Source organism: Colletotrichum gloeosporioides (genome assembly GCF_011800055.1).
Source record: "Colletotrichum gloeosporioides strain Lc1 chromosome Unknown consensus_82, whole genome shotgun sequence".
NCBI lineage: Eukaryota > Fungi > Ascomycota > Sordariomycetes > Glomerellales > Glomerellaceae > Colletotrichum > Colletotrichum gloeosporioides.
The window spans coordinates 222,682-247,417 of NW_025544727.1; the positions used below are offsets into that span (position 1 = coordinate 222,682).

The 24,736-nt window shown below is 50.0% G+C and overlaps 3 protein-coding genes across 3 annotated transcripts; 1 reads left to right on the plus strand and 2 right to left on the minus strand.

The window, feature by feature from the left end:
* Window positions 1-6,291: 6,291 nt before the first annotated feature.
* Window positions 6,292-8,157, minus strand: GCG54_00010036 (Carboxypeptidase S1; the record flags this gene model as incomplete). Its single annotated transcript, XM_045409969.1, has 6 exons — window positions 6,292-6,536; window positions 6,592-7,047; window positions 7,097-7,388; window positions 7,513-7,712; window positions 7,775-8,048; window positions 8,119-8,157. The coding sequence occupies 6 exons, from the start codon at window positions 8,155-8,157 to the stop codon at window positions 6,292-6,294; spliced, it is 1,506 nt and encodes a 501-aa protein (XP_045259004.1).
* Window positions 8,158-9,368: 1,211 nt separating this feature from the next.
* On the minus strand, window positions 9,369-11,185 carry GCG54_00010037 (putative glucose transporter rco-3; the record flags this gene model as incomplete). Its single annotated transcript, XM_045409970.1, has 5 exons — window positions 9,369-9,502; window positions 9,561-9,844; window positions 9,913-10,262; window positions 10,314-10,984; window positions 11,038-11,185. 5 exons carry the CDS (start codon window positions 11,183-11,185, stop codon window positions 9,369-9,371), a joined length of 1,587 nt encoding a protein of 528 aa, XP_045259005.1.
* A 7,979-nt stretch (window positions 11,186-19,164) lies between these two features.
* On the plus strand, window positions 19,165-20,947 carry GCG54_00010038 (Isotrichodermin C-15 hydroxylase; the record flags this gene model as incomplete). Its single annotated transcript, XM_045409971.1, has 5 exons — window positions 19,165-19,248; window positions 19,311-20,093; window positions 20,174-20,488; window positions 20,542-20,708; window positions 20,791-20,947. The coding sequence occupies 5 exons, from the start codon at window positions 19,165-19,167 to the stop codon at window positions 20,945-20,947; spliced, it is 1,506 nt and encodes a 501-aa protein (XP_045259006.1).
* Window positions 20,948-24,736: the final 3,789 nt, after the last annotated feature.

Here is a 24,736-nt window from a genome sequence, read left to right on the forward strand (position 1 = left end):
AGAGATGGTTAGAGATGGGAACGGCCAGGATGGAGGGCTTGTGGGTATCATTTCGCGGCCTGTCAGCCGATGGGTCGGTTTTAGGAGATTGCGCGGTTGCCCATGCAAAAGAGAGGGTCGTCGGTTCAAGAAGCGAACTTCTCGTACTTCACCTTCTCCATCGGAGAGTCACACTATTTCAAATGTCATGCATTCCATCCATACTGGCAATGCGCATGTCTCACATTTCATCAACACCTTTTTCCGCGCAGCACATCCAGCAGCACACGTCGTCGAGATAAGCTCTCGAACCTCACACCCAAGCTCAAGCTAACCATTCACTAGCCCTCCCAGATCGCGCTCTTGGAATTCTTGGACATCTACGACAAGACTTTGGCTAACGGCAAGCGTATCTTGGCGAATGACTCCCCTTCGAATGGCGACGACGGATAAAACGGAAGAAACCCGTCCTGAGGGCACGCTGAGGCTGCTTTTCCCGCCATTTTGATTACCCCGCAGGCGTAGGCGACTTGGCGACGTCGGTACGTGGTCGGTAATTTTCCCGCCAAGCACGCCTCCTCGGGGTTTGTTGGAGGCGCTGGTAAGATCAGCTGCCGTCCGAATATGGCGCGATTTGCTCTCGGCTGAGCGGGGGTCGTAGAATGAGCCGGGCGCGAGGTATGCTGGGTTGCTTTTCCGTTTGGGCATCGCGGCAACAACAACCTCAAATGAATGGATGAGTGTTTACTGGCATTTTAGCGCTAAACCAGTTGCATGATGAAAAAGAAAGGATAAGAAAGTCTCAATGTTATGTTGCTCTTTTTGTTAGTTGATAGGTGAAGGGCAGGCCGTCGCTTCACAATGTCGTCTGTCTAAGTAAACGGACCACATTCATGTGAACTTCATGCCAGTGGCGGTACACCATGAAGCTCACATACGAGCACTCTGAAGTTGCCAACGTGTTCGTCTGCTCAGTTGTTGTCGGTGGTGATAGGTGTTTCATGCATTTCTAGTGAGACAAGTATGTGTGCACCTCAGTGACAGATACGTTGTTACATCACATAATATTATATTGAGTGTGAGTTTGAGTGATCGCTACTTATATTGCCTAAGGATTTCTCCTAATCCGCCTACGGTGAAAGTCCTCATTGCGCATATCGTAGACCCGCGGCAACTATTCCGTGAGCTTTCATTCGTCGACAACGCAAATTTCCTGTGGCTTTAGCCTTCCGAAAATAATGTCTATCTCGTCATTCAAGCCTACAAAAAGAAACGTGACACCAGGAAATGCTGCTAGCATCTTGAAGAAACCTATTTGATTGAAAAAGCCACGTCAGAGCCTTTTCCGACACCAAATTGCTGAGTACTTACTTGTGATCATATAACACATTTTAGGGTCCTTGAACGATCGTTTCTGTAGGAGGTATGCTACGTTGTGAAAGCAGAGTATCGAGCCCGTGATTACAGCTTGTTGGAAGAATATTGTCAATTCTTCCATAGTCTCAGATGTTGGAGACAAGTAGTCGAACAAGTCTACATTGAAATAGGTGCGCTTTTCTTGTTCAGATATTACTTCTAGCTGGCCTGTCAAACTTCGATACCAAAAGACCTCAAGGAAACAAGGACCTACCAATAGCTTGTTTGATGAAGTCAAATTTCTGTGCTCTGATCAACGTTATCAACCCTCCCGATGATGTGGAAGCCAGTTCCCGTGCGGTACTTTTGAAAAGCAACGCATTTCTGATTGTGGTTTGATGCTTTTCTGGAACCCCGATAACTGTGTCTCCGAAACTCTCTGTGTTCCATGCAATGGGCTGGAGTTTATCGATGTGTATCCAGATATGTTCGCAGTCCGGAACCTTCCGGCCCAGAACAACACCCGAAAGTATCAAGTATGTTTCTTCAGCGAGACATTCCGATGTAATCAGCACATCCGCGGCATTAGCTCGGTCGTTGACGCGTCGATATTCATGGGACATTATTTCAGGCACGAGCGCGACTTTTGTATGAATCTGCAGGCTTCCATCAGTATGTTCTCGGTCGGGTCGGTACCATGGTCAAAGGTGGTTCTTACGCGCGAATTTGTTCTTTTACGCTCATCCAAAGTCGCAAGCTCAGCCCTGCTTAGACGGGGGAAGACTGCTATAGAAGGCCACCTGGATTCAGCAAATCTCGTAGCAGGTCCTTCATAATCCCAGACCATTCCCTCACTTCGACAGAGCTCAATGTAGCTTTTGCCTCTCGTCATTAATCTCTGCCGGAGTGCAATCCTTTTGTTCTCGGTCAGGGTTTTCAGCGGCACAATTCCCAGATCGCTCAAGGATATATCTTTCTCTCCAACGTACTCGGTGATTGAAAGAGCTTCAAAGTCTTGGAGCACAATGCTCAGACTTATAGGCTGCCATGCCCACTCAATTCCCTCTAGTGAGATCTTCCTTCGTTTTTGCATTGTCACATTCTTGCAGGACTTGACTATCCAGCATTGCTCGTAAGGTTCCATGTTGATTTTATCATCGATTCTTGTGTAAACCAGCTCGCCGGGTAAGAACAATCTTTTGAGTTCGCTGAATCGTACTTTTCCGCGTTCAATAATATCTTTCTGATTCGTGATTCTAGCGCTTCCCAGTGTGCTTGAATTCAGATCGGAATCCCAATGTGGGGGCAGCATGATTTCCAGTAATGTCTGAATATCATTTCTCAGACCAATGGCCGTATTATCTTGCCGTGCAATGGATACAAGCTTGGAGAGGATGAGCAGTAGTGGGTTGTAAGGATGTTCGATCTCAAGTGACGCAGACATGACTGCTCCCTGGGGCTGTTCGGTGGAAAGAATGTCGGCTTTTCGAAGTAACTCCCGAATAATGCTTGCCGTTTCCCTTCCTAGGATTTCAATCGGTCCATCGGGAGGTCGGCACTGCACGCCATTACCCGTCATCTTGGTTGACTCTGCGAGAGAAGTCTCAGACAGGTCGTCCGAAAGGTTGCCATCTTCTTGCAGCGTTCCCTGTGATTGCTGGAGTGTGTCAACCTCATCGCGTCGTTGTTTTTGAGTCCTTGTCCGAGGAGTCTGCACAACTCTGAATGCTTTGAAGTGCTCCGAAGATGCCATGCTGCAAGTAGAGAAATGGCCTTGCCTCGATGGGTCACAGACGGACCGCGAAGTGCCGAGCCCTTACTTATCAATCAATGATACGCGCCATATTCAGGCTGTATTGAGACTTAACTTTGGTCGAGAATGAGTCATGAACAGCGGGCACGTCGCCAATGTGCAGTGGCTGGGTGATACAGTGGCTGGGTGATAGTGCAATGCAAAGTAAGCACACTCGCATGCAGAGTGACCAATGAAGTTGTGACACGAAGTCACGCGCTGAAAATCGATATTCAGAGGTAATAGGGGGTAGAAGAGCGTTCAAACCCCCATTTTGACTTCTTTGTTACTTTCCTGGGGCCCTGGGCTGCTGGACCACCTACGATCTTGTTTTTCATCCTTCCCACTTCAGACCCAACCTGCAACACTCAAATCTTCACATTAACATCTGCGCTGCTCAAATCCGCCCAAAAAGCGCACCATGCCCCGGCCGAAACTTCGAGCTTATCCTGAAACCAATTCAAATACAGACGCAGAAGCTGGCTCTAGCTTCAGAGCAATGATGCCTCGAGCAGCGATTTCTGCTGATAGGGTAATGCGATTCTGCTGCCCAAAAGGCGCTGTTTCAAGTCCCCAGACACTTGACATGACAGATCTTGAGAATTGGCCGCCTTTTCGAATCTCGGACGCCAATGGCCTGCCATTGTTCGGTGATCTGACGAGATACGGAGCCACTACTAAGCGGCAGCGGAGGCTTTGGGACCTTGAAATACGCAGGTTGTTGCGGGAGACTGGAGGTGTACCCAGCCACACATTAGCTCCCAAGCTTAGATCTGAGGGACACCAGATGCTGCTCCAATCGCCTATTGACAGCATGCAGATTGATCGTCTCCAAGGAATAGCGGATCAACTGCTCCACTGTCTTCATGTGTGTGTCGCGGATGACCAGCAACTTCTGACAGACTCAGTGTCACAATTCGAGAGATCCAAAGGCACCAACAGCTATCGAGAGCTTCAAAAGGTATCGACAGTTGACAACGAGCTACCTGGACAATACGAGGAGACACATCTCTGGACCTATGCGGGAAACAACGATGCCGATGAGGAACAGAGTTCCCGGGGTCTCACGTATTCTGCTCGAGCCAAAGAAGTCGAAGATCCAGAGATCGAGGACTACCATTGTATAGTGGATCAAATTACGGCGACTATAGCTCGCTTAGCTATTCTCGGAAATGACAGTCAGTATTGGCATGTGGTAGTTCTTGCATGCCTCGCCAAGCTGTCCACGAAGCTTAAATTCCTTGTCCCCAACATCGTTGAGAATATTTCTAAAAGTCTCAAGCAAAATATTCGACTCAAATTCGGACCAGATTCAGAATCCGAAGACAGCAATGACAATGGTGGTAATTTGACCGATAGAAGCCCAACAATTCATCGCTATTGCACAGAGTTTGACGTGGTCACATCGTGGCTAGTAGACTCTGCGACATTCATCCTGAAGGACCTTGGTGCAAGAAGGCCTTGGGAACTTCGTAGCGATCATCTGGATATGTGTACACTTGTCTATCTAGCTGGCATCCCAGGCACCCGCACGATATTTCATCAAGGCAGAGGGCAATCAATCTCAGGCTCTCCTTCAGCACTTCCGGTTGAGTTCTCTTCATCTGCCCTGAAACTCACAAACGAGCTAGCAACGACCCATCTCTCGACAACAAGTTCAGAGGGCTACCACTCGACAAACTCTGCGACAGGAAACAATACCTTGAGAATATCTCTGACATTTGAGAGTGTTGAACTTCTGGAAGACAGTTTTCAATTATCACAAGGAACATGGCATCTTGTCACTATGATTGACTTGGTACTCATCTCTGCCCCGATTTCTATGTCTTGCCCAGCAATTGGGTGCGGGTTTGAAACGAGCCTTCGAACCATCAGCGCTCTTTCCGCATTTGGGAAAGCAAGCTTTCCTGCTACAAACAAAATGGTTTCTGCTTTTGCGAGCTTGAAATCAAACCTTCAGCCGCATGATGAAGCCGAAAAGGAATTTTCCTCTTTGTCAGACTCACTTCTGGCGACCATGCGTCATAACACGCTCGAGCGGCGATGTCCGACATCTCTGTCTGCAAACCGTCGGCCACCTCCCCGTAACATCAGCCCAGTATTGACGGCTGCACGAAGAGAAAGGGAGCAATTGAAACAAGTCATCGACGATTGGGCGATCCAAGAAACATCCATAATCATCAAATGTACCGCATATGTCAATTTCATGATGTCCCTCAGTGCAATCCTTGTTATTGGGGGACTTCTCTGCGGGTTTCTGGTAGGAGAAAGGATCCCAGGTGTTGATCCTTTCAACTTAACGATGTTTTCTTGGATCGTTGGTGGATTCGTTCTTCTGATTGCGAAGAGTGTCAGGGTATCGAATTGGACGTGGCGAGACCTTCTGTTACGTCAGGTTACGTGTCGAAGTGTGAGTGAAGTCTCTAGCATAACAGGATTAGACGCTCAGCATATCCTTGTTTTCCTACTTTCATCAGAATTCAAGATTCCCTTGGGAGTGGGAGGACCATATTGTGGGCCATTCCACTACAATCCCGGCGCTGACGAATTTTCCATCGACGTCAAGCCTACGCTACAGACATTGCTGGCTTCTGGAATCATACCAGTCATGGTCTCAACACTCGGAGGTCCTGTGTTGATGCAAATTCGTGTGGTGCCCGGGGTAGAAAATTGGTATTTCCATACTCGAGGGAGGTCTGTTCCATCATCAGTGTATCTGGAGTTTCCTGATTTTGGCGAGAAGGGAGATGCGATGAAGATTCACAAATCACTCAGCTGGGTCAAAGTACTAGGGTTTTATAACTCAACACAAACTAGCTTTAGATGATTTCATGGTTATAATCACTGTCAACCGCTTTATCTCTCGGGTTTGTAACGCCATTTCCACGTCGTCAATCACATATGTGGCGCTGGGGGTGATCCTGAGGCTTTGTGTTATCCCCGCTAGGGAGTCGTACGTGGATTTCTATTCTCAGATAGTGCTCAGTTTCGGGTAATCCCTATGCTTATTCGGCGGCCAGTGAGTAACTCAAGAACAGGTGAAGTCCATTTCTAGTTTACGTGATACTCTGAAGCGCGATATCTTCGTCGTTGTCGGTTTTGTCCTCCACGATAGTTGATGTTTATGAGAATCAGGCGGTGTGTTCATATTCAACCACCCAAAACTAGGGGGATGAGATTGGCTTCTTCATCATGGTCTGCTTGAACGCAACCAAAGCCACCTCAGGCTGATAAGACATCAGCCCATGACCGGCCTCAAATACTCTCAGCCAGCTCAAGTTCTTAACTCCTTTGTACTCTCCCTTCTTCTTGCCATCAAGTGTGAAATCTTTCATCTCAGCCTTTTCAAATTCCGGTCCTCCAATTCGAGTGACTGCCCGATAATTGCCGATGTAATTGCAAATCCAGTCTAAACCCAGTTAACTTGTTACAAGCTTTTCACAGAGGGCCATGCAAATGCTTACCGGCATCACCTGCCCAAACCAGAACTTGCGTGTCAGTCTTGGCAATGTTTCCTAGTGTCTCGAGAAAAGAGCGCTGGCCATCTCCGCTAGCGGTAAACTTGTCGTACGGGGCTTGGGGGCACTCTTGGTACTGTGACTTGGCGCCGATAGCCTTCATTACCTCCGGTTTGTTGAGGTACTTCATGTAGGTGTTGGGCGGGAACTTGTCATCTTTAGCGCGAACATCGTAGACATTAAACTGCTTAATGGCTTCAATAGGTGCTTCAATGGCGTTGAAGCACGCATTTTCAGCAGCGACGCAAGCCTCAGTGTTTCCCTCCTTGCCCATGCACTTCTCCATGGCGGGCGCACAGTCCTTGTCGTAAGACTTGGCGAGCTCATCATACTTGGCTTGGTCAATGAGCTTGTTGTAAGTATTGTTGATGGCATAATCCAAGTAGTCGCGGTATTGGTTACCTTGTCTTTGCTTAGTACGTAATGGTGGATGTGAAATTCATGTACTCACGAGCATCGATCCAACCGTTGTTTATGCCCAGAGCGACTACCTTGATCTTCTCGCCCTTGATTTCACCTTTGTCGATCTTGGCGTTCTGTGCCTGGAAGTGATCAATGAACTCCGGTCCGTAGTGTCCGCCGTACGACTCCGTGAATAATCCGAAATCCCGGTTCTTGTACTCCGGAAACTGGGTGTAGAACGACTGCATCAAGGACCAGACCTTCGGTGCCGCTTTGACAGTCGAATCAACATCGTTTGTGCCGTAGCTGAAACCAGCACCGATTGGCTGATCCACGTAGAGCTAGGAGGAGGCGACATTGTCAGCATTGATCAATATGCCAAGAGGGTACGAGCGCGGTTGTATTAGAGTTATGGGGCCGTGGCGGGACAGCGACGGCATGGGCGGCTGCCGCGGAGAAACTCACCATGTTCGCGTAGTTGTTCCACGAGTTCGGGTTCAACTTGGGCTCGTCGCCGCCACCATTGAAGGTGCAAGGTCCATTTTCCTGGAAGAGGCCCAGCATGGAGCTGCACCCAGGTCCGCCGTTCAGCCAAAGGGCAACAGGCGCTTCCTTTGGCTTGTCGCGTGCCTCAAAAAACCAAAAGAACATGTTTTGGTCAGTGCCTTGAGGTTTGTTAGTGCCGAGTCAGGTGGATGGGACCCGAGCGGTCCGAGATATGACGTACCAACGTCGAAGTATCCAGAGTACTGCTTCACATTCGGGGTGGTCTCGCAAATTTTCGAATCGGTGACGAACCTCGTCCTGGAGTTCGTCGCCGCATGCTCAAAGACTTTGTAGTTGGTGCCAAGGTCGGACATCTCACTGTAGGACCTGTCGACGGCATAGTTCCTAGTCTTAGGAACAGCCACTGCCGCAGCCAAGCCAGCGAGACCGAGGACGGCCAACGATTGGAGAGACACGCCCATCATGTTGGCGCCACACTCACAGTGAAGGAGGGACTTGAATTGAAAATTGTCAAAGAAGGGAGAGCACAGAGAAGTTAGTTCGCAACGTTAAACCTGATTGCACCCTAAGTTGCACCCTAAGATGTCTAGAGGTGGCAGACATGCGGTATTTGACCTTGGTGAAGGTATGAAAAGCCCGGGCTCCAAGTGCCCAACGATGGAGTGGTCCGCGTGTAAGGCACTTTTGGCCGATCTATTCAGCAGAGCTTGATTTATGGACCTGACGGTTCTAGAGCCTGTTTTTCCTACTCAGCATCTCATTTGGTTAGTGTATTCTGGCAATCGACTCCTGTCTGGGGCAAAATGACAAGCAACACCGCTGGACATTGCCGCTGCACCCCGTTTACTTCCTGCTCTTGTTTCTAGATAGCTCGGTGCGTGCCGAAAGCTAACGTGGGCTACCGCGCTCTCGATGCGTGGAATATGCAGCCCCAGAGCAGTATCGCGGGAGCCGCTGCAGCTAAACCTTAGCATTTGAGGATAGCGACTGGCCACAGTCCGCGCGCGCATGGGAGATGAACAGCCAGCGCAGCCGGCTTCGCTCGGCAAAACATTTCATAGGATTGTTTCGTCTGAGCACACCACCTTCCGTCTGATCCGTGGGCTAGAAACAAAATCATGATTAGACGCTGTTTCGTGAAAACGGAACGAATCTCTCCCTTAATTTTAGCCTCGTTTTCAGGGGAGGGGATGTGTAGCGGGAAGCGCAGCTGGAAGCAGCAAAGAAGGAATTTTGCCTGCGGCTAGCACGATGTGGACTGCAAAGTTCAAAGAAAGACTTGAGGATGCAGCTTTGAGGGAAGAGGTTCCGCAGAACAGTCTCGTGGGCAGTGCCGCCCCTGGCGTCGATCACCAATCAACGCTGTTGATAGAGAATTACGCTTAGATCCCACGAGTCAACGAGGGGTCTCTCGGAAATGGGGCGGATTCTTACTGGACGGAGACCTCTCAGGTATGAGGATTACCCCAGCAGGACTGGAGATCTGCCACGGTAGTCTGCACTTTAATGACGTCCCGAGATTCATGGGATGCATCGAACGGAGTTGAACATAAGCCGGTCACAGCAGCGAAAGTGAAGCTTACTGCTTTACCATAATGTCGGCGCCATGCCCGGAACAATGTCATCCGAGCAGTCGCGGAAGAGGCTTGACACACTGTGGCTGAAGTGCATCGCATTGGAACGACGGGGCGCATATTCAAATGACGCTTTTTTTGTGGTTACATTACCGTTCAAGTATTACTATTATCTGTCATACCTATTCAGGGCCTCATGATCATCATGCGAAAAGAAAAAGCCACCTATTCCTACACAACTCATGCCTTCACAGGCTTCTCCTCCACAATAGGCTCCAGGTCTGGTTTCTCAACACTCCTCTCACTTTCGGTGTCACTTGAGACACCATGGTTCTCAATATCGGTAATCTTCGCAGCTTGCTCTCCTCTCCAGTCTGAAATTTGTGTCAGTGTGCTTTCACAAACGATGTTGGGGTGTAGGGGTTTACTCACGTCTTGACTTCCATGCTGGAACACCAGCAGCAAACATTTCATCAATCTCCTCCAAGGACTTCTTAGCCATCTCTGGCATGCAGAAGAATCCCCATACCAGGCCCATGGCAGATATTGATCCGTAGATGAGACCAACACGAGAGCCAAGGTTTGCCGGCTCCTGAAGGAGGTATGGCAGAGTAAATGATGCGATGAAGTTGCAAAGGTTCGCCGTCAGCCAGAAGAGCATGACGGACTTGTCTCGGAGTGTGATGTGTGGAATCTCCGTCTTGGTTAATTGCAGTCTGGATTGAAATGTTAGTTGAGAGCACCTTCATATAAGCGAACCCAAAAGCGGAGCGGGTCGACTTACGGGCCACCAAATGATACGAAATGGAAGATAGGGAACATGACGGTGAGCGCCACAATGCCCTTGTTGATGTCAAGAGTTGGATGAGCTATCGTTCCCAAGCCACCCATGACCATGAGAACCGCCGTCTGAATGAAGCCCATTTGGAGGAAGAGACGACGGCGGCCAACACGATCGATGATGAACATGAACGTGATGGCGGTGGCAAGAAGCAAAGCTCTCTTAACCATGGTCATCATAAAGGGGTCCACGATCTTCAAGCTCTTCAAGAAAATGGTTCCGTAGAGGTTGGAGAAGGATGCGCCAGAGAGTGACGCCAATGCAGCGGCAGTCAGTCCGTTGACAGTGCGGCGCTAAGGTAGTGTTAGTCTTTGATCATCATCCAAGAGGGGTATTAGACTCACCAAATTTGTGCCCTTGACCAAATCCTTCCACCTGCCCTGGGTCTCGCTGGTGTTCAGGGCCTCCTGCAGAAGCCTCGCCTCCTTCTCCGCATCATAACCTGGCATGGCGCCGAACAAGTAATCGAGATTCTCTACCGCCTTCTGGTACTCTCCCTTGCGAAGAAGCCATCTAGGTGACTCGGGAATCAAAATCCAGAAGAACAAGGAGAAGGCCGGAAACGTAAAGCCGATACCGACGGGAATCTTCCAGCACAGGTCGTTCTTGATGTGACTGGTAAAGTTCGTGACGATGGATGCAATGAAAGCTGCGAAGACGCCATTGACGCCATAAATGGCTGTCAATGACCCTCTTACAGCCGCAGGCGCGATTTCGGCTTGGAACATCGGGATGAGGAAGGCCTCCATACCGACGTGGAAGTTGACGATCATTCGACCCGCAAGGAGTTGGTCGTAAGTCTTCGCCGTGTAAACGATGATCGTACCCGCCATGCAAACGATGTTGGTAAGAATGAATACCAGCCTTCGGCCCCAGCGCTCGCCGATCTGAGCTCCAACAATGACGCCGACCGCGTAGACGATCAATGGAAATGAGTTCATGTACGCCAGCTTGTTTGATGTGAATCCGAATGCCTTCTTTTCCGGGAGGTAGTCACCGAACCTCTTTTCGAATGCTGCACCAGTCTCATCAGAAACGTCAAACCTTTCCTGGCCTGTCAATACTCACGCGTCATGGCCTGGATTGTATTGAGCGTTGAACCCTCATACCCGAAGGTGAAGACGCTCATTCCAAACACCAAGGTGACCCATAGTAGGTTGGAGGTGATGTGACGGGTCACCTTGAAGTTGTGTTGTCGTAAATATGCGAGTGTCATGATGTGTGGTTGTGTTGTTGAGGCAGTCCAAAAGAAGGAATTGTCAAGACCAGCTTACTTCTTTCTTTTGTCTTGGCGTTCGCCTGCGCTTCAACTACGACCCAGGCATAAGCCAAACGCAAACATGGGCGAGGCGGCCGTTCTCTTTTATGAGTTGAAGCATTTGCGTCTGAGCAGATCCAAACGAGAAAGCGAGGAATGGGTGTGTAGACTGGGTTGGGCTGGGTGTCTGATGCGCCTGCGTTCACGGACGCCGTGGGTGTGGGAAAACTCTCAGGCCCCAAGTTGTACACCTTGGGAGCTTAAACACCTCCCGTCGGATGCCGTCGGCCACACGGCACACCAAAGACGCTCTGTCCGCCAGCTGTACTACACGTCGTTTCAATTCAGGCCGTTTCCTTGCTCATGAAGCAAACAACACGCCCCGAACTTGTTGGATGTCTGTCGAGAGGGTCAGAAGGACAGACAACACCATCCCAAATCCCGGTTGCCGTCGTCGAATGTCTGTTGTTTGATGCGCCGATCATTTTCTAGCCAGACAATCCATCCCCTTCATTCACATCCTCGACGACAATATGCCACAATATCTCATCTTGTTTCGCTCAACTGGGGACTTCCTTCCCTGTGATATTTTCCGCATCTCGCGCCTCGCGACGACAGTTGAGCGAAGCGCCGCCCGCTTATTCACGCGTCTTTCCCTGTAATTCTTTCATCTCTCCCGGGTGGTCCGCATGATTCAACTGATCCATTCCATGCAGAGGAGGCGAGTTGACGGGGCCGGGCCGGATGTACCGCCCACTATTATCCATAGCATTTTACTCCGCGGGGTACATTGACACCATCCGATGGTTGACCCTTTGAGTTATGCCGAGAGGTCTAGGTGCGCGAACAGCGCCTGTCCGCGCCAGTTGGCCAAAACTCAGCCAATATCACCATCTCGATCAGCTTGGGCGGTATCAAGCTCTAATGCACGTCAGACTGCTATTCACGAAAACGACTAGACTCGTTCTTGGCTTCTTCTTAGTTTTGCTTAAGCAACCTTGGCTTCAATCACGATGGTGATTACATGAGTGCGCAATGTAATTGCGATTTCCCGTGCCTCTTCGCCGCTTGCCACGAATACAGTCCGTTTTCCCCGACCACAGAGTTTGGAGGATTTGTGGACAGCTCACCTGTTGCCGGGTAAACCCTATAACCTGCGCGGAGTGGCCAAAGTTCGAAGCAACCATGGGACGATAACAGCTCCATCGGGAAAGCAGACCGACAGCAAGTCGCAGGTCGCCGCCCGTCCCGTCTCAGGCCACCCTCTCGGCCGACAAAGCAGAGTGGAGGTCCAGCACCACTCGACATCATTGCTGCTCAATCTTGCCATCGAGTTCGAAACCCCCACCACAGCTACACGCTAGGGCATTTGGATCTACGAAGCTGATGTAAGTTGATACTGAACCGGTGTGACTGGCAGACCCATATTTGCAGAGGAAAGTAACGACAGTAATCGTAGCATTGGACTCTCAGCAGGACTTGGCAAAATGTGTTGCTGTCACATCCCGCTTTCTGGAATAATCCTCTGCACGCCTCGCCTCGGTTTCTCTACAGAACCCCAGGATACGATCAATGGCATAGATCTCGCGAATCTTGAAATTTGTTTCGGTGTTGACCTCGCCTTCGCTAAGTGTGGCCTTGACCTTGCTCGTAAAGATGAGGGTTGCTGGGGAATTGGACGGGAAGTGGCGCTTTGGCCGGCCGCGAAACGTCTCCGCGTTTCGGGCTCTACGAGGGGACTCCCCGGCTTCGGGACTCTGTATGCTCCGCCTGCCCGCCTTGCTTGATTCTACCAATAGGAAGTTGATCCAGTCATCGCAAGTTGCTACGGATTTTGAAGCCTCACCGAATGGTTTCCATGGTGTCCATGGCCTTTGATGGTCTTGCGGCTCTGGGCCCTTGCATTAGCGCCGAGATCTCTTCAAGGGCCAAGACGGGATGCACATGGGTATCGAAGTGGCCATCCGCTTCCCGCGCGCGGCATAGCTTCGTTCCTCGAGATGATCTCCATAATTCATCTTGGCTACATCTTGGCTATTGAGGCGCAGTTAAGCTATACAGGTCGAGCCCCTTTTCCAAAACAATCCGAACCAAGTTATTGATGTTTGGAGAGCACACCGCCAGCTTGCTTCTGAGACATCACCGAGAGGTTGGCACGAGTGGGAGGGTCTCTGAGGTTGACCGACCAAAGCAGCGAGGATATTGGGTGAAAGCTCGTTGAAAGGTTCGGCTGCGACACAGGCAGAACACCGATGAGGCCCAAGACACCGCAGGTCGGACGAATGATGCAGCACGCCAGGGTTGAAGAACCACCAAAGGCCAGAATGCCCATACTGCCGCCTCGCATCTTGGAGACGCATATTGACCAGTAGAAAGTCTACCCGCTTCCCCGCTGCCGAGAAGTTGCTAAACTCGGCTCGAGTGGAACATAACCACGAGGCGGCCAGGGATTCTCAACGTCTCGCACGTTGTCAGAACTTGAGACCCCACGGAAACAACTCGCGAAATCTTGCCCAGCATGTCGATGCTGCAAGGTGAGCCGGAAAGGCGGCAAGGATAGCCCTAGGCAAATGAGAGTGCTCGGACAGGGTCTTCTCTTGACAGACAGCGCCAAGCCTCGGGAATTTTCGACACTAGAATGGCGGCGTCTCTAGCGTTGCATTGCTGGCCTGTCAAAAGGATCGACCAACGACATATCTACTTGATTCTGTTTCTGTCGAGGAAGTGTTCATCACCCAAACAAGAAGGACGCGGCGCTGACGTTGAGGCCCGCTGCTTCGTCAAGACCGCGTACTGGCGGCACTTGCTTCAACACGTCTTGCGATCCTGCGACGCTTTCTCCAAGAAACTTGCAGGGGAGCAGGTTGGAGAACAACCCCCGCACAATGCTGCACATTCAAGATATGCCAAGTAAACTTGTCACATTGTGACAGCCACCAGTCCCTTCAGGCAAAACACCAATGAGCCCACATCCCGTTTTCTTGGCGATGTGGGCTAGATGTTGAGCACCAAACTGCTTGATAATCAGCATGTCAACATCCTGTGGAGCGCGGCTTCCGCGCACTTGTTTCTGTCTAAGATCTTAGTGCCCGAGAGATTTGCCGCTGTGGATGTCGCGTGGGGAATCGCCGGATGGGGCAACCAGGGAAGTAGGGTAGCGAAAGTGCAGCATGAGCCTCGGTGAGGTCGAAGGTCTAGTAACGGAGGGGCTAGACTGGGGAGCGCAACATATCCCCTCTTCGTGATAGATCGCGGGGGTGGCGGAGTCCACCCACATGCAGCCGAGTAAAGAGCCTCATTCAGCTTTTGATAATCACATCATAGTCAATGATGAATCGTTTTCCACTGACCAAATTCTTATGCCTTTCCGCGGGCCTACACTACCAGTTCGGATCTCAATGACTCTTCCAAGAACATGTTTGCCATCATTCGAAATTTGACGCTGTGATTTCGTGTGCCAAGACTGTCTTTCGCGCACCGCATGAAGAAAACAACATGACAGGCTGCATTTCACAATGGATGATAGAATTGTTGGTAATCGGACTGAAGGCTGGGTCAATCAATGCATCGCGATGCCAATACCATGCGATGATGATGTTACGGTTGGTGTTGGATGTGACCATCCACCATCAGATGATGGTCCATGAAATGACTCGCCACCTCAATGCGAGGCTGTGTTCATGGGACCATCTCTTGGCATGAAGAAAGGTCGAAAGATTTGACCGCGAAACAAAAGGCCAGGAGAGCGAAAGCGGAAAGGGGTCACACGGACGCGAGATCTGATAGCAGAGGAGATGGTGCCTGGTCTCATCTGATGTTGTGATACACCAATGACATTGGCGACATTGCTACTGCCGGACACCCCAATTTGACGTCATTTCGTAATTCCAGGAACAGCGGAACGCACATCCCGAGCCGACAAATCTTCTATGGAATTTGTGCCGTGTGCACAGAGGCTGCAAGTGCTCAGTGCTAGCTGAGAGTCATGATGAGTTCCGATTCGCCAGATGCAGGCGTGAATGGTTTCAGTCCGCCGGACCAGAATCCGCGAATTTCACGCTAGAATGAATCGCTAGTGCCCCGGATAATTATCGTTCGAGAAGGCCACCGACACGGAAGAGGCTGCCGAATATTTCGAGTCTCTCTGTATGCAGGTCGTCGACCAACTTCTCTGTGCGTTGATTTCTGCTCAGACCCCATTCAGCAACACTTTTCCTTCATCGAATATTCAACGTTTCTAGCCAAAGCACAAAACACGGTTCACTGAAGAAACCTAGATGAAATCCATCACTTCTTCAACGAAAACATGCCGATGTTCCCGCGGAGACGCACCATCGCACAGCCGCGGAGATACATCTAAACTGTCGTGCCATTAAGCTCGCGTTCGCTATGCCCGACATTTTGGATGACCTGTCATCGAGACATAGGGTATCTGACCGCGGCAGGAGCCTTAACCTTTTCCAAACGTGTAATTTCCTCCTGCCGATGAGCCTGCTTCTTCTGACCATGGTGTAGTAAAACTCTGCATCTCGTATCTTTCGAGACATCCGATATCTCTATCCGACCAACGACCCGAAAGCCGTTGAAGTACGGCGCCTCATCCCGCTTTCCAGATGGCTTGACTTCGACCAAAGCAGCTCCGTGGGCGGCCTCTGGGCAACTCAGAACGTGCGGACATGACAGCATGGATTCTAAGTGCCCATGGACCTGAGTTCTTTCAAGCCAATGACACCTACGGGCGTGTGTGGTGCGTGATTATCAGCTCTTCTTTCAGCTCACGGCACGGAAGGTTTGCCATGATTGCCCAAGCTTGGAGTTGGTCGAAGTCGCCACAATCTTTCGTCCCCGACTAGCTTTTCTTTTGCACCCCTTCTGTGTCTTTCCTCCTGTTCCTCTCGCAACGGGTTCTACTGATGGTTCTTGCTAGATGCTCTCGGTCCTCTAGAGGGGATGATTGTCGAAGTATGGGATGGTAGAGTACGCCAAAGACGAAAGATATTACGCGAGCGTGACATCACGCCCCACACACAACTTCGGAAATGCAACTTTCTCGGATTATTCAATATCTTGCCATGTCGCCAACAGCATCGTTCAGCTTCTTGCCTGGGATCTTTACTGGAATTGGCAGAAACACGACGGCCGAAACACAGGTGGCGTCAAAGCCATTGATGCGAAGTGACCACCCTCCCACCATCTGCGTACTTTCTCAAGATGCTTTGTTGAACTTCCTTCACTGCGTTCTACATAGTACGTCAAATGTGGCTGTGTTCGTGTGAGGTGGCTGTTTACACACGTGAAACGAGTGCTGTCGCGATGGTGTGCTGTTTCTCCTCGCCGCCCAAGCCTCCATAGTTGGCTTGTGCTTGTGTGTCGGTCACATACGACCATACCCATTGGAAAACTCGGGATCCCGTCCGCTCTCCCATAGACAAGCCAATGAGGGCTGGAGTAGTAGTCGGGTCGGTGACGACCGGCGAATGCCCGGTGTTGTATGTTTTTGGTCTTTAGTTTGTTTTTTAGTGTTATCGTAGCCTTAGCACTTACGCATCTGTCGGTGCCCTGGGATGATCCGGAATTCAATTCGGCACGGATTGCCGGTGACATCTCTAGACGTGCCGATGCAACTGAGCATTTCTCCATTATAGCCGGCCAGACCCGATGTTCAATCTCCATCATTCACTCAATCCTGGTAGCAAACCAGGAACATCACGATGATTCTAGGATATCCACGAACGGGACTGGTCTGCGTGTGCACCGAAAATAAGATTCAGACACACTCATGCAGCTGGTTCCTGGCTAGCGAAAGCCGTGGCCCGTCAATAAGCTCATACTTCACAAGCGGCCCCCACAACACCGGTGAGCCGGTTTGGCATTTTTGTGAACGGGCGCGTATTTCCTCGATTGTTAGGAGCCTGAATGCTGAGTTGACTGGATGCCCGTGTGAGCTCAAGCTTTCGAGAAGTCGCCGGCGGCTGTATCCGCCCCTTGCATGTCTATTCGGCGGGGCCTATGCCGGCTCCTCGTGTCATCTGACTCGGGTGCGGCGCCGGTGATCGAGGACCCACTCGGCACCTCGGATCGGTACCTCGGAGATAAAATGCCGGGGTGCGGGCGGTTCACCCTACCCATCCAGAACACTCGTGATCTTCAATGTTATGCTACGATATAAGCTTATAACATTTTATTTACGCGAGCACCAAAGGGTGGAGGTAACAAACGCGTAACTCCTGGAGAGGTTGCGATGATTCACCAGTTCGCTGGCGGCGGCTGCAGGCCAGGGCTTAGCTGACATCGTCGCTCTCAGCTTTTAGTTAGCGTCCACCCTAACAAAGTTTCCATAGCACACGACTACCTGCCTTACGCGGCAATCTCGATCTACTATTGTTTGCTTTCTGCGACACGCGTCGTCGTCTTCCAATATGGGAATTTAGCAATTGGCCATGTGTGTCGTTTGCTTTTCGCTAAATGAACGAGGCGCTTCACTGCAATAACAATTCCTGCCTTCGATGCCTTTGATGGGCTTTCTAGCTCAGACTTCCCGGACGGAACTATTTTAATTTCCTGTCCAATGAACTGGCCGCGGCGCAAAGCATCGCGATAAGAGGCATCATACGACTGTTGATCTACATGCAGGTTCCCTTGGATGCTATTGCATTTCCCATGGGTGGCATATCGTCAATGCTGGTCCTAGAACTAATTCTTTTCGATGGTTCGATCCAGATCTGAGGTCAAAGGTTCAAAACGTGATAACTTATTACCCTTGCTCAGGATTCAGCACATCCCAGAACACATTCTCAATTTCGGCATTTAGTCTTGCACATGGCATTCGTATTCTCATCGAGATCGTAAGTGGTCTGTTAAAAGTTTCGATCACACAGGAAGCTCAAAACTTGAATTTCCTGGGCCAAACAAAGACGGTGATGTTGCGCCACCGGAAGTGGACGCCTAACAATCCGTCGCTAATGCAAGATGAGCTGCAGCACGTGCGTCATCAAGTTTGGCGTCTTGTTTTCACCGCCGAATGCTCACATGCGCTTTTGAAGACAATAGCGTCCGCGGATCATCATATGAGATAACGAAGATATCTAGAGTTTTCACCTTTTTCGGTTCAAAATTCTAGATCTGGATGACTGCAGTGAGTACCGCACAGTGAAGATGGCAAGCGTGAAGTTTCGTTCAGGTCTCGGTTGAGCTGAGTCAAACGGTCTGTGTATTACCTCAGATGCGCGGATGCTCACAACGATACTTCCCACCTCTCCATTAGAATAGCTATCATTCTGGAACCCAAGCTAAGATAACTTCAGATATAGAAAATACGGGCTGATGTCTCCATCATCGTTGATAGGTTGCTATTGGCTTCGTAGAATGATGAACAATGCTTGAGGATAGAGTCGATTCCGGGTTTTGAGAATGACCCCACACCGACGGACTTTGAGATAACAGGCAGTGGAGTTTCAGCCATATTACAGATGCGCGTTTGGCATCATTTAGTGGTATTGAGCCTCTATTCTTTCAATTCATGAATCTCGAGGTCAGTATATTTGTCAAGGCGGGATCTTTTGCGGGCCTCAAAAGCATCCGCCACGCCGATTCTGATCCACAAAGACGCACCGACACGGGTCCACAAACCATTGATAAGAGTTCATCTACAGCAAGACCTTGGGCAAGTAGACGCATTCGTATTTGAAAGCCCAACTATCCTGTTGATAGACGGCTTCATCGCAATCTAAGGCTGGAGCTGAGCGGAGAGTTCTTTTTACGACTCGTGCATTCGGACAAGGAACATGTTCTCGGTGTCCGCCTGTCATCCGATGCAGCAAACACCACTTGGGCAAAGTCAGTCCTAAAGGCACTCATACTATACAGGATATAAATACAATCGTGTAGAGAAGCCGATTGGGGAAAGTACAGCTTTACGCAGGATATCGCTGAATAGTATGCCTTCCCTCACCCCCCTCTTCGGCAATGACATTCGTCACGGATTTACGTGGGGAAACTTCTTGGTTGCTCTCGTGTTCCTCGTATGTGATGGCCGAAAATACCCCATACCGAAAGGAGACCATCTGACACATGCCATTACCAGCCCATTGGATACGCCATAGCACGAGTCGCCTACAACATTTTTCTACATCCTCTACGGCACTACCCGGGCCCAAAATTAGCTGCTTCCAGCGATCTCTACTATGCCTGGATGATAGTCACAGGGCAGCCTCACAAACACATCGCTGAACTCCATGCACAATACGGGCCCGTCGTCCGCATCGACCCAGCCCAACTATCATATACGGACCCATCCGCTTGGAAAGACATCTTCGGGCACCGCAAACAAGGGCAAGCAGAACACTCAAAGGATCCAATCTTCCATGCCCCCTTCCGCAGTAACATCATTGGCGCCGACCGCGATGACCATCGCCGTTTCCGAAGGCTCCTGTCGCATGGGTTCTCGGCACAAGCTATGATGAACCAGCAGCCGCTTATAACTCAGTACGTCGACCTTCTAATCCAGCGACTGCATGAGAACGCAGACGGGGGCACGCGGAAGCTGGACATGGTAAGCTGGTACAACTGGTGCACGTTCGATATTATCTCCGACCTTGCGTTTGGGGAGCCTTTTGGGTGTCTGCAGAACAGCGACTATCATCCGTGGGTCTCGGCAATCTTCGGCGCCGTCAAGCAGAACGCGCTACTTGGGCTGATTGGAAGGTATGCGGTACTCGCGCCGTTGCTGAAGGCAATGATACCCGAGTCGGTCAAGAGAAAAGCGCAGGAGCACTTGGACTTGACCTACGCAAAGGTTGACAAGAGACTTGACTTGGCAACGCCTAGGCCTGATTTCATTCAGGCAATGACGATGAAGGGAGACTTGGTAAGTTGCTTTATTCTCAAACATTGCCCAAATTTCATGCGATTCGACAGCAAAGAACCCCGGCGTCTAATTTCGTACAGACCATGAGCCGGGAGGAAATCTACGACAACGCTAATATCCTCATCGGGGCCGGGTCTGAAACTACGGCAACTGCGCTCTCCGCTGCAACATACCTACTAGCAATGAATCCTCCAGTCCTGCGGAAGCTTGTCGCTGAGGTCCGGGGATCATTCTCTTCAGAAGGTGATATTGATTTCGTGAGCGTCCAGAAATTAGACTACATGTTGGCTGTGCTCGATGAGACCTTGCGCCTGCATCCCCCGTCACCTAACGCGAATCTGAGGCGCGTGTGTGACGGCGGAGATGTCATCTGTGACAAGTTTGTTCCTCACGGGGTAAGTCCAATAGAGCGCTTCCCTGACTTGACAGCTTACCAGAATCTCCACAGACCAGTATTGGCGTCTGGCACTACGCCATCTTCCGCGACCCCAGAAACTTTACCCTCCCTGATTCGTTCATCCCGGAGCGGTGGCTTGGCGACAAGCGCTTCGTCAATGACAACAAGGATGCGCTTCAACCGTTCTCGTTCGGGCCGCGGAATTGTATTGGAAAGAAGTAAGCTCTACCCTGGGTCTATGGTCTATTTTAGTTGCGACTTCTTAGCCAAAGCATCTAGTTACCAAACTTACTTTACCAGCCTGGCCTACGTTGAAATGAGGATCATCTTGGCTAGAGTCCTGTACAACTTCGATCTCACGATTGCAGAAGACTCGAAGAAGTGGCAGGACGAGGAGGAGGTTTACACATTGTGGCTCAAGGGTGACCTGAATGTCTATCTGAATCCCAGGAAATGAGCCAAAAATGTAGCGAATACGCAATCATTGGAAGAATCTCTAGGAATGCTCAGTCACAGACCACAGATTGGTTTGTTCAGATGTTCAGGGCCACTGAAGGGCGCGTTGGTCTTGGGGATGCACCTGACTCGGCCTCGGCACAAGCCGCCGAGGAGGCATTCGGCTCGTCGGCCTCGGATTTAAAGCGATAGAACAGGAATCAGCATTGTTGAAATCAAGCATTTTAGTTTTACTCTCTCGTATTTTGTTGAAAGCGTCCTACGGCACGAATCCTTTCTTTGGATTTGACAGCACATTGATTTCGATGTATTATGGGAAGCCTCCTAAGCATAAGTGGATCTCAGATCTTCTCTCACTAAGCTCAACTATACGAATCCATTTTTTTCAGCTGCAGCTTTCGTTTCTCCCAGACATAACCAATGAACTCTTCGTGAATTATTGTGTCGCCGCCGTCTTCTCTAGCTATCCTTGCTCGGCCGTTCCAACTAGATTTGGACTAGCCTAGCCTTCGACAGGACTGCAGGGAAAAGCGTAACGTAGGTCAGATGGCTCCTTGTTAGGCTTGTTACGGACGCACCGGTGATGCATTCATACCTCTCAGTAGTCGCGCATGAACAGACTTTAGACTCCAGGTGCCCTTACATTGGTGGACACAACCACCATGACGTTGGCTTTGGCTTGATCGTCAGGGGCTCACCAGGACGACAAGGGTCAGCCTCTGTTCCTATCGCCATTGGGTTTGAAGGTTGTGAACGCCCTAATTCAGTCTTGCAACCTTATGTACCGCATCTCGATCCGTCTGCCCTTGCATGTCATTACGACGTGCCCTGTAACGATATCTTCTTTTGTCAGGCCACCCGGAGTGTTTCCGTACAAGTCACTGCAGGCGTGAATAACCTCAAACCGATCATAATCGCAATCCATATGCGAGGTATGGACTTGCTTACGCCGTTCCCAGGATATGGCAGCAGTTGTGGCAGATATAGCTCCGCCATTGAAGCCGATCATGCCGCCAACCATGTAAGCCGCAAGTCATTCTGCTGTGGTTGACCGCACTCGTGTAGGATCCAGGATGTCAATTCAATCTTCGACTGAATGTGCCAATATCGCCTAACACATCTTCTTACAGTCTCGAAGATGTTGAACATGCTGTTATTAAGCAAGTCAGCCATTAATGACGACTTACCATTGAACGAAGTTCTTGGAATTGGTGATGGTACTGCTAACTCCATCGTTGATGAAGTCTTTGAAAATGTTGAACGTTTTCTGGAGCTAGTCCGTTGATGAAATACTAACGAACATTTGCAGAACAGGAATCTTTTAGCATTGTGATCCCCTTTGATATGATTGATCGGTCATTCATGTTATCTTTATTCCTGATAAGGCCCATGACATCGTCCCCGCTAAGCAGGGAAATATCAGAAATCTCGGCAACACTCAAGTTCCTATACAGACGCGGGCCCAATCAAATTGTGTGCTACTCAACGTATGGCTGCACGGGAGTTTCAAAGAATCTAACACAAGCTGTCAGTGGTGAGCTCTCCAGCTAGACTTGTGAGGTTCTGCAGATACCATGAAGGTAGAGAATGAGTTCATGATGAGGGAGCCCGCTGGCCCATCGATAGTATCGTGACAATAATCAACACCGCCAAAGTTGTTTGTTGGTGCGATCCGGTGCGGTTCATCTGTTCCGGATCGTGTAAAATACTTACCTAAGCTGGAAGCCCACTCTGTCAATACTTCGGTCATTCTCACAGTATTATATAGCTTCATCTTAAGGCGACTTGGCCTTTACACATTCCCATATTTCTGGTGTAGGCTTTCCAGCATCAGTTACGGCTGAATTTGTAAACTCGACTTCCTTCCAGTCTAGATCGGGAATTGTGTCAGCTTCAGGTATAGGTGTGAAGCGGGGAATCTGCAACCTCGACAAGAGGCTTTTCGCTGCCGACAGAGCGATTCGTTTTCACTAGAGTCCATAGGATGACGCAAATCTGGCTCATCCCATCAGCACGTCATGTGCAATTAACGATGCCGCCCATGAGCTTATAAGCGCGGTCGACCTGGCCATTGCCATTGGCATTGCTCGTGCCGACATTGATGACGAGGAGTTTTGGTCGTTATAACCTGGCTTTGGTACAATCTCATTGCCTCTCTGATATCATCTGTTATGACTCGCATCATTCCGGGGGTATGAGCAGCGCTCGTAAAAAAACAAATGGTTCAGTTCATGGTGTGTAATCATTTGATGGGTCTGATTAGAACTGCAGTATATCGAGGTGTTCCGAAGAAATAATCTGTCGAAGAGAACGTTCGAATAAATGTAGCTGTACTTAGTTGCTCCAGGGGTCGCTCTGTGTTTCATAGTCATTGAACTCTGGGTTGATTTCTAAGACAAAACCGCGAGTACTGAACCAATCTTCGTGTTCTGCGAAGGGTCTGCTTACTCACCATCACACGGATAAGGTAACCGTGTGATTGTCGGCCGGCTAGAGAGAACTGATGGGCATGTGTTATTGGGTGTAGCAGGTGTTGCAGGGCAGATTGATTCGTTGAGTCTTGACTTAAACAATATGATGAGTTGGCACTCAGTTCTAATTCTTCCACGTAGTGAAGAAGGAGGTGCCCAGAACTCAATATCATAAGATGGATCATGTAGTCCTACGGCGCATTGTTTGGTAGGATCCAGACAGGATGAACAGCGTATTGTAAATATTGCTGGGCCACTTGTAAGTCACCCATCGATTTATCCATCATCAACAATGCTCGAGGTCTGATGACAACTGTTGCATGCTCCCCGTTCGTATCTATCTTGTTGATACAGGTGAGTCTGACGACAAAGTTACTGTTGGTTGTGGTCTCGCGACACGCGGGATGCCACGCTTGAGCCGTTGCCGACCTTGCCGACGAGTTTCACGAGGAATTATGCCTGATTCCTGGGAACTTTGCAGTTTTAACACATTAATTATTTTAATGCTTTCTTCCTTCTTGTTCCATCTTCAATTGAATTCCACCTCAAGTCTGACGCAAGCGAAAACCAAGCCGTCGATAGTAGCCTGTGATGCTGTCTAACTGGCAGTGCGGATCAATCAATACACGGTCTTTGACAGTCCAGGTGTCTCAATTTATCTATCTCGCTCGTTGGACGTGGATAAGAGTCCGAGCTCAAGCCACTCTCCAGGATGTGGCGGAAACCACGACGCCGAGCGACTCAAATCCCCCGACCGGAGCTTGCACCCGGTGGGGCCGGAGCATACCGTCAGCATAGATTTCTATGAGTCGGAGTTACGGTGTCTGAGCAAACCCCGGGCGATGAGATTTATGGCGCTCTCTACTTCGGCACTATTGCTTGCATTCTCATGCTTATAGGAACGATTGCTCAGGCGAATGGCATTGCAACGCCATGAGACAGTGTCATCACTCAATAGTTACTTCATCCAAACTCGAAGAGATAACTGTACGAACTTTTGGTCAGATACAAGGGTTGCACAACGTGGCGGACATTTTCCGCAAGGTGTGGTAGATATCGATACGAATCCGAGTATTTGTATTCGGATAGACACGCGTCGCCAGATCGAACTCCACAGGGGCCTCCGCATAATTAAGCCCCCGCAAAAGGGACGGGCCTAAGAATAGCATTCCCGGTAACATCAGCTCGACGACTGCAAGTCCTCGTTCAAAGAGTAACTGATCAATGAATGCAGTGCAATCCTGGGGGTGCCAATGAGTTCCATCACCAAAGCGCCTTGAACCGATGGGTCAGCGGCGATGCCGAACGACATGAATAAA